Source organism: Falco naumanni, chromosome 5 (genome assembly GCF_017639655.2).
Source record: "Falco naumanni isolate bFalNau1 chromosome 5, bFalNau1.pat, whole genome shotgun sequence".
Lineage (NCBI taxonomy): Eukaryota > Metazoa > Chordata > Aves > Falconiformes > Falconidae > Falco > Falco naumanni.
In genome coordinates, this window is record NC_054058.1 from 30,014,724 (window position 1) to 30,028,205 (window position 13,482).

Sequence of the window (13,482 nt, forward strand, 5' to 3'; positions counted from 1 at the left end):
CACAGGAATAAAATACTCAAATTCATCTATTAGGAATGCACACATTTCCACTGGACTTCTCAATAACCAGAAGACAAGCAGGAACTGAAAAATACAGCATACCTATATTCTGGTTATTTTAAACTTAGTTGGTGTGTTTAAATTAATGTAACACCAGGCTACATTCAGTTTCTAGAAGATCAACACAAAGCTGGCATCTTAAAACAGTATTTATATACCTAGCTGTACTGAGTTGAGTAACCCCTTCCAAAACTAAGTTACCAACAGAGGGCAAGTTTCCTAATATATACAAAAGGCTGAAAATCAAGGGAAAGATTCATGCAAAAGTTACAGGTGGGAAAAAAAATAATAATCAAAAGCCAACCTTTCAAGAATTACACCCTCTTCATCAGACCACGGAAAGTGTTACTTAAGGCCCCAACCTGCAAAGAATTACCCATATGATTTGTTCCATTGACTCCCTCTAAGTTTAGCAGGATTAATCATGTTCAAGAAAGCCATTTTACGCTTGCAGAAGTGGAGGGTTGTTGTTTTTTTTTCTCCTTTAAGTCAGATTCAAAACATTTTTAATTCAATACGAGTCTTTGCACTTACTTAGGGAGATTCTAAATACCTCCTGATTCTCTTCAGGACTAGAATATTCCTATTACTTAAATTTCCTTCCTGATAATTTACTTTGCAGTTTTACAGATACACGTGTTAATAGACTGAGAATTTAAAAACCAGTTCCTGATTTTGAGCATCCAAATTCAGCACAATGATGATGGACTTCACAGTCACAAGGTGCCTGAAAAGGGAATATCATTCTCCTACCCTCCAATATGAATCTTTTCAATGAATTTCAATATGACTAAAGAATTGAAGCAACCTAATCATTAGTCATGTAATATCTTCACTTCTTTTATGAAGGAAAAATCCTAGCTACTATTCGAAACCTACTTAAAAAATCCCATTTTATGTTATCCCGAAGATAACAGCAATCAATTATGAAGTACTATAGATTTGATAAGGAGATATTAATGTTACCTGTTCAGCAAAAAATGAGATGACTGTAAATACAATAAGTGTTACTAGAACACAATGGGTCCAGAATTTGAGCTGGTCTCTATATGTCCTCCTGCACAAAGAAAGGAAACAGAAAAATATCTTCATATATTATAAATGCAAATACATAAACTTTAAAGACTTTCCATGAAACAGGCAAAGGAAGTTTTTTCCAGTTCTTAAAGGACAGATAGAAGAAGGATGGAGGTTGTCTCTTCACAAAGAGCTACATGGAGAGGACCAAGGGGCAACCGGTACAAGTTGGACTGCGAGAGGTTCCATCTTGATACAAGAAAATTTTTTTTACAGGGAGAAAATCATTCACTGGAACAACCTCCTCAGGGACTTGGCCCACCACTGGAGGTTTTGAAGATGTGACTGCACAGGGTGCTAGATAATCTCATCTCGGTTCCCTTTCCCACATAATGTTGGACTATATGATCTTCCAAGGTCCCTTCCAAACTGGACTATCCTACGATTCTGTAAAACATTTTGATAAACACCGATTTCCACCAGTACTTCAGCATGCTTTAACCCTCCCCAATAGAAATCTGCTGTGGCTACAAACAAGTAAAAATGAAGTGTTCTTTTGAAGCTAACAAAGTCTTGATGGATGTTCTCAAAAAGGGAACCAACAACATGCCTACTCCTCCAACATAAATTTCTACAGCTAACTGCTGAAATGGGTTTGCCCACCACTTCCTCTTGCCACTGCTACAGCAGGGCTTGTAGCACTACAATCCACACTTATTATTGTCACCTACAATCCTTCTGATTCCTTCTACAGTTCCTCTAATATTTTCTCTTTACTTACTAACAGCTATTTCTCATAATTTGCTGATCAGCAACAAAATTACTATACTAGTCGTCTTGCCTCATTTTTTATCACTGTAGGCCAACCTTTTGCTTATATTCTCAAATCAACTACCCTAATTTTTGAAGTTTTTATTTATAAACTGGCAAGAGGTAAAACACACATAAAAATTTCACACATTATGTAAAAATGACACACGTTTCTCCAGCTGATCATTGCAGTTTGACAGGTTTTTTTTTTTAAAAAATCACTAAGAAATGTAACAGTTTATATTGCTCCTCTGCAACAGACATTTCAAACAAAAGGTTTTGAGTTTTTTCTGCATTTAAAGAAAGCCAGAAATTATTAAAAAAAACCAACAAATAAACCACACAAACACCCGCCCACAACCAAATGACTTTTTCTTTGAATTAGGTTAGAGACAATTAATGAAGTGTTAATGACTTTAGGAGGATCAGAAAAATCCATATCCTGCAAACCCCAAATTTTAGTCCATTCAAATATTTTCACATTATTTTCACTGTTAACTTCTTCATTACAAAACTAGGGGTGGGGAATGGCTTATACCAATATGTTCTATAATTATATGCTATTGCACTACAATAATGTGGAGAGAACCTGTGTAACATACCATTCTTGGAGTTCGTGCATGTGAAGGAAACGATTCCGATATTCTCTTGGCAGTTCAAATTGGGAAGGTATGGGAAACATTGATTCATAAAAATCCCTAAGCACTGCTTTCACTGTCTGTGCATCCTTATGATTGTGATCAATATTGTCATTTAGGCAAACAAATTTTCTAAAAAACAAGAAGTCGTCAGAATATTTCTTTAATAATATAGCAAAGGTATTGCCAAACCAAGAACACAGAATCCTTTCAAACAAAATTGTTACAGTATCCTTTTAAAACTAAATTTATATATATGATACTGGTAATCAGTTCCCTTATTGCTGCATTATTTAAAATTAATTGGAGTTTAATTCTACGAGTACCAATAGTGAGTCAAAACCTCTGAGGAATGCAATAACAAGCGGCATTTCTCTCTCTTCTACTTATGCAATGCTGCCATCTAATGGGACTACTGTGTGTCATCCCAGAGCCCACCACCACCGGCTACAGAGCAGATTAGAAAGCCAACGTTATGATTTGCCTAAGGGTTTTTAAAGTTTTACATAAATTATAATAAGTATCTTAAATAACAAAGTGAGCGCCACTGTAGGAGGTAAACATACTAAATGAATACTGCACTCTTCAGAGAAAGTCAACATAAAAACTATACAAGATTGTACAAGAACGCAAAGCTTGGTCCCCAAGGCTCCGAGTCACTGGGATCACTATGCAAACTGGGCAGGACATGACTTGAATCACAGACCTAATGCTGAACTTGTGTAATCAACCAAAATACAAACAACCACCACCTGGACAGAACGTGTATGGAAATCACTGTGACCAAATAAGCATGTTCCCGATAATGCCTCTTGCGGAGGGTTATTTCTCATATAAGAAACATGTAACTATCTAAATCACTGCTTATTACTGAAAATAAAGCAGCAGCTAGTGTGCTGGATGGCTATGTACCCTTGGCCACTCTGACCTGGTGCCTGACAACAAAAATCCCTTTTCCCACATATAGGCAAGGTTATGTGCTTTATTTATATTGTGAGATACAAGACCCTTACATTTTCCCCAGAGAGAGAAATCGTATCTGGTGACATGTGTCTTGTAACTGCTAACCTTTGTAAATAAGTAGTTCTGGTCAGCTGTATTCTCTATAGTATGGTGTGCTCTTTCAAAGAGCAAAGTTCATACTTCCTACATGAAGCTGGAAATAAGCAGAACTCTACAGCACATGAATCTGCCTACACAGGCCATTACCACTTTTCCTCAGCCTGTACTGAATCTGGCATAACTGGTAAGCTTGCTCTAGACAATTACATGCACAGGATAAACAGCCACTCAAATCACTACTCAAATCTGAGAAGAACAAAATACGCCTCTCCTCTTCAAAGATGAGCAGGCTATGTCTACACTATCAAGTAATACTATGCAAAGCAGCTGGTTATGGCAGTCATATGTCTATACTATAAGCATTTTGGGAGTTCACTTTGTACTGTCCCTGACCTTGTCCCTTGGACTGGCAGCTCATTAGCCCTGGGAATGCAGTAGCTGCACTCCTGGAGTGTATATCCCTGTTTAGCTTCATCTGAAAGAGACACAGTTTACAGACTGAAAGGTTGCTACACATAGCAAACCAAAGCACAGTAAGTGGGACTGATGGGGATATTAACTTGTTTCAGATGGAAAGACTGGTTTAATCCACCCAAAAGAAACCAAACCTGACATTTCTTTGAATATTCTAGAATTAATGCCTAGATGATTAAGGCTCACTTTTCCTTAAAGGATGCAAACCAAACATTTTAGGCAGATCAATAAGTGAACAATACTTCTAGTCCATTGCAAGAGACACACTGAATACCTGTTTTTAGAGACTTTGTATAATTATTGTTTTATATGCAGGGAAAATGTGGCAGAGAAAGAAATGGCACACCTACATAGCCACATCAGCTCTCCTTTGCTGACAAGATATGACTGCAGTACTGCACTATACTTCACAGGAATACAGCCCAAGCAATTGACTCAACCTCACTCCACGAACCAGCCAACAATCTGGGACTAAAATATGCTATTGTTCCTTAAGAAGAAAGAAAATAACCAAAACCACAAAAGGGTATGCATATATGGGGTCTCAAGGTTGAGTCCATAATAGCATGCCAGTGTATCGTATCAAAATTGGGGAAGATTCAAGGCAGATCAGCTCACCTACCTCATCTTGCCTACTGAGGTGCCTTGAGACAACAGTCTGCACACCCTTACTCAGCACATCCTCATCTAAGGATGCAATCACTCAGAATAGGCAGCTCCATTTTAAGTTGCTAGAAGGCCTCAATCCACTTGGCTTACTCATATCACAACCAACACAGCATCAGGATCAAGGCTGACATCAGCAACTGCCCTTCAAAATCAGAAGCCAGTGATTGCAAGCATGAACTTGAACACAGAAGGTCAGAAACTCATGCTACGCGCCCTCCTTGGGTCTAACAGGGCTTGAGAAATAGAGGAGGAAGAGGAAGAAGCAGGAAGACTGAGGGCAGCGCCTGCTTTTCTTTTGAACTGGGTCATTGCAGGAACTGGAATGCAGGACTTACGTGGCCAGAAAGCACTCTTGCAAGAGTAGACACAAACAACCTTCAGCTGCAAAATGTCTCAAGACTAGCATTCCCCTTTCTGAATGAATGGCCTACCAAATAGTAGTACAGTGTAACAGGCAAGTGAGCAAGTGAAAACCTGCTCTTTATCTACAAATGGTGTAGCTTTACAGGCAGCTGAGATTACCCAATAGCTTGCTGTGACCTGCAAGAGGTTTCACTTTCCCTGGCCCAAGGTACCTGGGCCTACTTTCCTCCTTGTTCTGTTTTTTGACACTTGTCAGACCCCACCTTGAAGCCCAACTCATTGAATTGGCAGAGAACTCTAGTTTTCTGAAGACAGAAGCAAGATGCAAGATAAAAACATGCAACTGAGAGCAAGGAAAAGGATAAGGAGTGGAGGCAGTCTCACTTCCAAGACAGCTAGCTATTACACTCCCTCACCCCATGTCAAACCCCAGACTTATGCAATGGGCTCAGGACTACAGTTAAATGCTTCTGCGAAGCAGATTCAGACTTGAGTTTCAAATACAGCATCCTTTGCTTTGCAAGGTGGTTGCTGTGAAATGTGTTCTTATTTTTACTTTAACATATATTTTCGCCATTTATCTCACAGTCATTTCAGGAGCTTAATTCAACACTAAAGAGTTTATTCTCAGATTTGGGTATCTAAACCTTTTACTACTGCAGAATGAAGGAACAGGGGACTGCCTTCCAGCTTTGAATTGTTTCTCAACAAATATTTTTAAAAACATAAATCATAATACCTCTTGCCATGTAACAGCGCATGAAAGCTTAATGGATAAGCAAAACTGGTTTTGTAACAAAATGATCCACACAGTTTTTATTCATAAATTGTTGCATAAACAGATCAAAATACTCTTCCGTTAGAATAAAGTTGCCTGCAATATAAACTGTATGCCCTCTAGAACAGCAAAAATGAAAGCTTCAAAAATATCTGAAGTTCATCTAGACATTCTCAAAGGTTTTAGATATATAAAAAAGTAACCAATTAATGAAAGAACCCCTAGCATAACAGAGAGATCAGCCATTCAGTTAAATAGAAAAAATTGTAAGTACTTTTGGTTAAAATTGTTCTTACCCTGTAACACACAGTGTAGAAACACATGGCAATAATTTATTTTTCCAACATAGCTTAAACAGTTGAAGCAGAATATTAAAGCTACCTCAAAACTTCATACAAATCAAAAAACAGGTTACCTGGGATTTTTTCGTATGTCATCCAGCTGACCAACTACATGAGAAACATTTGTGCGAATCATTTTGAAGGCAATTTCCTCTTCTCCCATGATTTCGAACCTTATTGTTAAAATAGTATTTATACATTAATAAAACCACCTAAAGTCAGGTTCAATAAATATTAGTATTTTATTTAATAACTAACTTCTAATCTGACTGGCCAACCTTCATTAGAATTTGCCATTTGCTTTCTATCAGTATATTTACATTTTTTGGCTAATGCTCTTGCACAGAACCACATTCCAACAGGATTTATTAGTAGTATAAATCAGAGAACTGAACTCCAATACCAAGTATATAAACTATGAATTCTGTCATAAAAGTAACAATTGATCTGAGAGCAGATATAGTACTATTTACTTTTTTTAGCGTTTTTCTTTTTGAACACACAGCATTTACAACTGTCATTTATAATTAAACTTCAGACACGAGAAAACATTCTTATCTTCCAATCTTCAACAGAAGAATATATAAACCTACAACCTCAAATACAAATAAAACCTTCCTCACCCACCTAATCAGTAACTTGCAAACAAGTATATAAAATGCAGAAGTATCATATAATCTCTGAAAGGTATCTTGAGTTGAGAAGCATTTTAACCCACTTTTAACAGTCTTACTAGAGGTACCACACTTACATTTTTCATCTTTCTTATCTTGATATAAGAAAACACCCTGCCTGCTCCTTTTAGTCTCACCTGAGAAATTATTCCATTTATAAAGCTCACAAATTAATAATGAAATTATTTAAGTTCAACAGAATGAAAGAGCAACATATATCCTAATTATATAAATACATTACTATGAATCAGTTTAAGTACAGCAAGTCTTTGCCCCCACCCTAACAACTGTCAATCTCATTTTTTATGTCAGCTTTTGAGTTTTAGCATAAACTCTCCTGGGAAGGGAATTATTTATAAAGCTTACAGCACAACTTGAAGTACTATAAATTAACATATAATCATGTCCAAAAGCTGCCTCTAAGCAGCATCTATAACCTCCTTCCATTCTACAGTTTTATTTGACTTCGTAGCCACTCCTGGGGCAACTGCATGCTTCAAACTCCCCACCACCCACCCCTGCTCAACACCACTGCTGAAGCAATGGACAGGAGACAAGGCTATGAGTTCCACACCAGCAAACTGCCTCATTGCAACGCAACTGGTTCGCAGGTTTCAGAGAAGGAAGATCTGAGAGAACCTATCTCAGGCAGATGTACACAAACACAATTATTCAGACAAACCCATGGTCACGACCATGGTTTGTCCTGCCCTTTCCAACAGGGGATGGAAACCTTTGTGTTGTCCCCCTCTCTCCCTGCTTCTCACTCCTCCACCTTGCAGGAAAGCTACAAGGTAGTTAGGGCTAAAACACTTTTTCTGTTCTGTTCTTTTCTTAAGCTTCAGTAGAAGAAAGGATGAAGCAGATTTACAACTTCCAGGTACAGGACAGGCTCTTTCTTCTTTTTTATGCTACTTTAACTGCCCTGACTCATATGACTACATATAATCAATTTATATAGCCATCTAAAGATAATTTGGCTTACTGTTGTACAACACAAATTAGGATCTGACCAAAGATGACACGCAGCATAGAAATATTTAGTCTACTGAACAGGAAACTATGGGGGGGGAAATCACGTAATTCTGCATGATGAAACATACATAAGTAGATACCAGTATGTTTCTTCAGTTCCAATGTTACAATAAATTGAGCTGAGATTTGTTAACATACACAATCAATCTTTGGTCATGTATATACTTATACCTCTTATTACAAAACCTAGCATAGCTTTTCACAGGACTGTAACAACATACCTGTATTTGTTTTTGTCCTTGTATGCCTTACGAATTCTGTCAGTCACAGGTTTGCAATTAGTCACTAGGTTTTTTGTTACTGGAGGCTGGAAGAAAACATTGTTTAGATTACAGGTTACTGAAAATTACAGAGTCTGTACTTTGTAGAAAACCTGTATTACAGCTAGAAAAGCCTGTGTATGCTTTACTCTCCTGGAATGAAAAGCAATAGTTTCTTGATCATCTCTTGAAGGAAAAAACAAAAACAACAAAAAAGATATTGGTGCATAACATCACAATTTCCTATGCAAACAATACTATATGAAAGATACAGATTATTTTTGGCAAAAACATTGCAACTTCTGGATTTCATCCTCAATAAAACATTTAGAAATTCTACCTCATTTGACAGCTGTCTGACATTCCTCTGATAGAGGCCGCCAGTAACATGGGCCAGGCAAACTCTGTAGAACAGCTGATACACGAGGCCTTATTTCTATCACAAGCTATGTTGAAACAATTCTGGGAAATAAAATCCCTATTCTCAAGGGATATTCTATGGTACTAGACTCATTCCAAGAAATTTAGCTGTTGCAGACAACAGGAATAAATCAGGCCTCTGTACTAAACACGAACACTATTTTGTCACTATTTGAACTGACTGATAACAGTACATTAGGCATTACTGCTTAGATTATTAATATTTTACTAATTCCCTAAAAGGATTAGAAGTAATGTGGCATTGTTCTCAGTCACTGAGAATTATTTTTAACCCCATCTTAAAACATATTAATGGCAGCCACCCTTTACTTCTACTCTTCAAAGTTTTTACTTCACAGAATTTTGAAGACAGAATAATAGAGGCAAAATGAAGTAAGGCTATACTGGATGTAACGCCCTCAAACTGAGCAGAATTCTCATATCCATACTTCCACTTCTTCAAATCAGGCTGACAGAATGGCTTTATATAGAACTCAGCTGGAATTAAGACTATGGGGAAAATATTTTTAAAGCCTGGTAATATACAGGATAGATGTCCAGAGGGAAGGAAATAAAAAGAAAAAACTCAATATTCATATACATTTATCTACACACATTGTAGATTTCTGTACTATGATTTGCAAGTTGAGGATGAATAACGTTCTTCTACCCAAAAGTTCATGAACTGTACTCATCCAAATTATTTTTGCTTTGATACGGTATTGGTTTGAAGCTATAAAACACAAGGTCATCAATTCAGCAAAGTACATGCACACTTTTTTTCAAATGCATAGGTTGATGCAGGAATGAAATTCTCTTTGTAAAAGATATTCAGGTATTAGTATGAGATTTAAAGATTCTAGATTCCAACTTTCCAGCAGGTTTTAATGAAAATTTAACCACTAGAATAGAAATTAAGGACTTAAATGCTTAAGTGACATCTAGTCCTAAGACCTCAGATTTCACAGGGCAGAATGGTTTAAGTTGGAAGGGACTTCAGGAGCTCATCTGGTCCAAGCCCCATGCTCATGCAGGGCCACCCGGTGATAGTCGTTCAAGACTGTCCAGACAGCTTTTGAGTATCTCCAGGGATGGAGACCACTTAGTCACACTCACAGTTAAAAAACTGTTTCCTAGTGTTCAGAGGGAACCTCCTGTGTTTTCAGTTTGTGCCCACTGCCTCTTGTCCTGTCACTGGGCCCTACTGGGAATAGGGCTCCATCTTCTTTGTGCCCTCCCTTCAGGTATTTATATACATCAATGCGATTCCCCCTTGAGACTACTCTTTAGGCTAATTGCAGCTCTCTCATCCTTTACTCATAAGAGAAATGCTCCAGCCCCTTAATCACCTTCATGGCTCTTTACTGGACTCCATCCAGTATGCCCATGTGTCCCTTGTACTGAGGAGCGGAACTGGACACAGCACTCCAGGTGCGGCCTCATCAGTGCCAAGCAGAGGGAAAGGTCACCTCCCTTGACCTGCTGGCAACACTTTGCCTAATGCAACCCAGGACACCATTAGCCTTCTTTGTGGCAAGGGCACACTTGGCTCACGTTCAACTTGGTGTCCACCAGAACCCCTGCATCCTTTCCTGCCAAGCTGCTTTCCAGCTGGGTGGCCCCTAGGATGATACTGGTGCATGGGGTTGTTCCTCCCCAGGTGCAGGACTTTCCACTTCTTGCTGAACTTCATGAGGTTCCTGTCAGGCCATCTTTGGATGTTAAAAGGAGTTAGACTGAAACCTTCAGATAAGGGAGAATTATTCTAAAGATCTCTATCTGATGGTTTGGTGGTTTTTCTGGATTTTGTTTTGTTTCTAAATACATGGTTATAATTCAGGTAAAGACATTAGAAAGTTCTAGTCAGAGAGATATAGGGCTTACTATCTTTTTGGTTCACAACAGTGAATTCTCCTAACAAGGATGACTTTAAAAATCCAGCTTTTCGCTGTTTTTGAAGGAAATTAATGGCTTTGTAAGTTAGGAAGTAGCTTGTAAAATTTTCTTTCTATAACACACATTTCATGTACACACAAGCAGGCATTTTTGTAAATACTTTCCTTCTAGAAAACAAACCAGCTTTTCAAGCACAGTAAACGCATGCTTGGGAAGGAAACCAAACACCATTTAAGACCAATGTTTCTTACCAGATTGGGATCATAATATGCTTCCTGAGTTGGTGGAATGATGTGGATCTGAGTGATGTTGGCAGGAAGAGCTTTAGAGCAATTTATTAGCATTTGTTCTAGACCCGTCAAATCCTAACAGAAAGAGGAGAGAGATAATCCTATTTTCTCACTCATATAGTTCTAAAAATCCGGGGTGCACAGACATATTTAATGTCACCTACATAACAGATTTCTGTGCTACTGTCAGAAAAAGACAACTTAATATTCAGCAGACCGCAATTCAATAGCTGCTGAAGTCACTGGGATTCCCCATACACCCAACAAAGCAAATGCTCAGTGCATAGTTCAATTGAGACCACATAAAGCATGACAATGTCATTTTCATTTAAGAGGAAAACCACACCTTTACTAATGATATCAGAACAGTACAGAATTCCCAAACTAGCAGTGGCATATTAAAACCCAAATCAAGCAAACTGAAAAGTGAACTGAAAGGACAGGAATATGAGTTTCTGATTAAGGTACAGGCCGGGAACACACTCAAGCAGAGCTGCATTCCAGCTGTGCCAATGATCTTGTATGCTGTTTCACGAACCAATAATTTCATTGGTTTGTGCCAATTCCTCTCTGTAAAGCAAAAATAGTACACTTTGTTCTCTACCAACTGTCTCTAAAAGTGTAAATCCTACAGAGACATGTCTCTGTTTATCAGGTTCCTACAAAACCAGAAATGTGAGTCTTCGCATGTGGTCATAGTATTTACTAGTATGACTTCCTTGCTACCCTTTTTCTCAATTCTTTCTTTAGGCCACAAGTTCCTCAGGGCAAGAACTGTCTTTTACTATGAGCAAGAACAAGGGCAAACACAGCAGGATTCCATTATTCAGAGCGGTTTTATCAGTTAACATTTTTTGACAAACTCACACTAATTGCTTTCTTGAGCTCGGACACCAGTGATCCTTTTTCTGATACTGCTAGAACTCAACTTAATTGTTGACTCCATAGAACAATGATAAAGCAACAATAATAAGAACAATGTTACATTCTCCAAGTAAAATTTAATAAATGCCAAATGTTGCAGATGCTATAAAGCAAGGATAAAAAACCATATTACTCATTTTAACAGTTTTGGACTTCAAAACTGAAGTTACTCTAAAAGTTATTGGTAAGGAAAGAGTACCTGCAAACTTAGTGGCAGTTCATGGATTCTCGTGGCCAATGTGCGAATCTCTCGGTCAGACAAAATGCCTGACTGATCTGTATCAACCTCATCGAAGATCTGAGAAATGTTCAGTGGCTGGACTGCACTCATAAGATAGTAGAAATATGAAAAAGCAAACTGCATATCTTCTGAGTGCCGCACTTTGTGAAACGATGTCTTGTCAAACTCCTCAGGAAACCTATACACGAATGTAAACTAATTTAGTACTTCAGTTTCTTCAAGTAAACCATTCCCTACCTAAAAACGAATTACCATCTAGAATTTTAGAAGGTCCTCAAAAGTCTCCTTAATTTAGCACAACTATCATGTTGGAATGAATTCCCTGTTTCCTTTATCAAAATATGACTTTAACGAGTAGCCATCAACACATTGAAAATAACTATAGCAAAGCATCAACAGAAAGGTAAAATTTTCACATTATTCCCAAGACAAACGTACTCACATATCCTGTAGCTCTTGCATAACAGTGCGGTCAATCATGTGAGGCATATGAGCAGGGACTTTCCGAGATGTAAATCCAAATTTGCTGTTTAAAAGCTTATTTACATATCTAAGGGAATCAGCAAATGTATCTTTCAGCTGCCTTCCAAAATGTTTACCATCAGTAAAGTATGACATTTGTTTGAGTAATGACTCTTCTTCCTAAACAGCAGGACAGGCACAAAACAAGGTTACGTTACCAAAAACAAAAAAAAGAATGAAAATATTAAACACACAGGAAAAATGGCATTTCAGCCAGGTGCTAACTAATCCTTTCTGATATTTGAAAATAGGAAGAGAAGTTTTGAATATTTTTCTTCATATTCCTTAGTTCTCTCTTTAAAAACAAAAGATAAAAAATAACCTTTTCCTTAAAATTTTCATGCTCTGATGAAAAGTAGTCTATAAAAAACTTCCTTAATATTTGCTCTCTGACATCTCTCACACACACACTCTAAAGTCCTTGTTTGCCATCAGATTTATTTGTATTATTGCCTTTTTTTTTTGCTGATTATTCATCCGTATTTGATAAATTAAAATTCTATGAGTATAAAGTTTCCCCATATAAAATCCAGTCTCAGGTGAACAGAAAGAACTAGTCTTTTAAAAACACAACCCCTTTTGGTTATGCCCTATTTGGAGTAGGGCAAAGCAGTTGCTACCAACTGAAGCACAGTCTCTATCTTCTCTTCCACAGGTTTTCAAAACTGCCAAAATGCTTTGGCTGGAAGCAGAGGAAGCTTCCTACATGTTTTTTTGATGTGGTCTGGACATTCAGTTTTGGTGGCAGACTTTCAATTTAACTTTTAGAATGCAAGTATTCACCATTATACATATTTATTTTTTTTTAAACTGGATCCATAGTTGCATAAATGCAATCAAAACAAAAGTTAAGCTTTCTGTTTTAGTGCTGTATATGTTTGAACAATAGCACTGTATCAATATACAATGAATAAAAAGTGAATCTGACAAAAAAAAACCAAAAAAGGCAGTAGAAAGAGAGCATAAATGGCTGTTCAGCTTTTACCACATAGCTAAGAGAGGCCCAGA

The 13,482-nt window shown here is 37.5% G+C and overlaps 1 protein-coding gene across 1 annotated transcript in view; it reads right to left on the reverse strand.

The window, feature by feature from the left end:
- GNPTAB (N-acetylglucosamine-1-phosphate transferase subunits alpha and beta) overlaps positions 1–13,482 on the reverse strand; it is a 45,850-nt gene that overhangs the window by 1,758 nt on the left and 30,610 nt on the right. The window contains exons 14-20 of the mRNA XM_040596819.1: positions 12,395–12,594; positions 11,911–12,130; positions 10,749–10,862; positions 8,143–8,228; positions 6,287–6,385; positions 2,490–2,657; positions 1,027–1,117 (exon numbers count right to left, since the gene is read on the reverse strand). Coding sequence (XP_040452753.1) covers positions 1,027–1,117; positions 2,490–2,657; positions 6,287–6,385; positions 8,143–8,228; positions 10,749–10,862; positions 11,911–12,130; positions 12,395–12,594 — 978 coding nt within the window. The remainder of the gene's footprint in view (positions 1–1,026; positions 1,118–2,489; positions 2,658–6,286; positions 6,386–8,142; positions 8,229–10,748; positions 10,863–11,910; positions 12,131–12,394; positions 12,595–13,482) is intronic.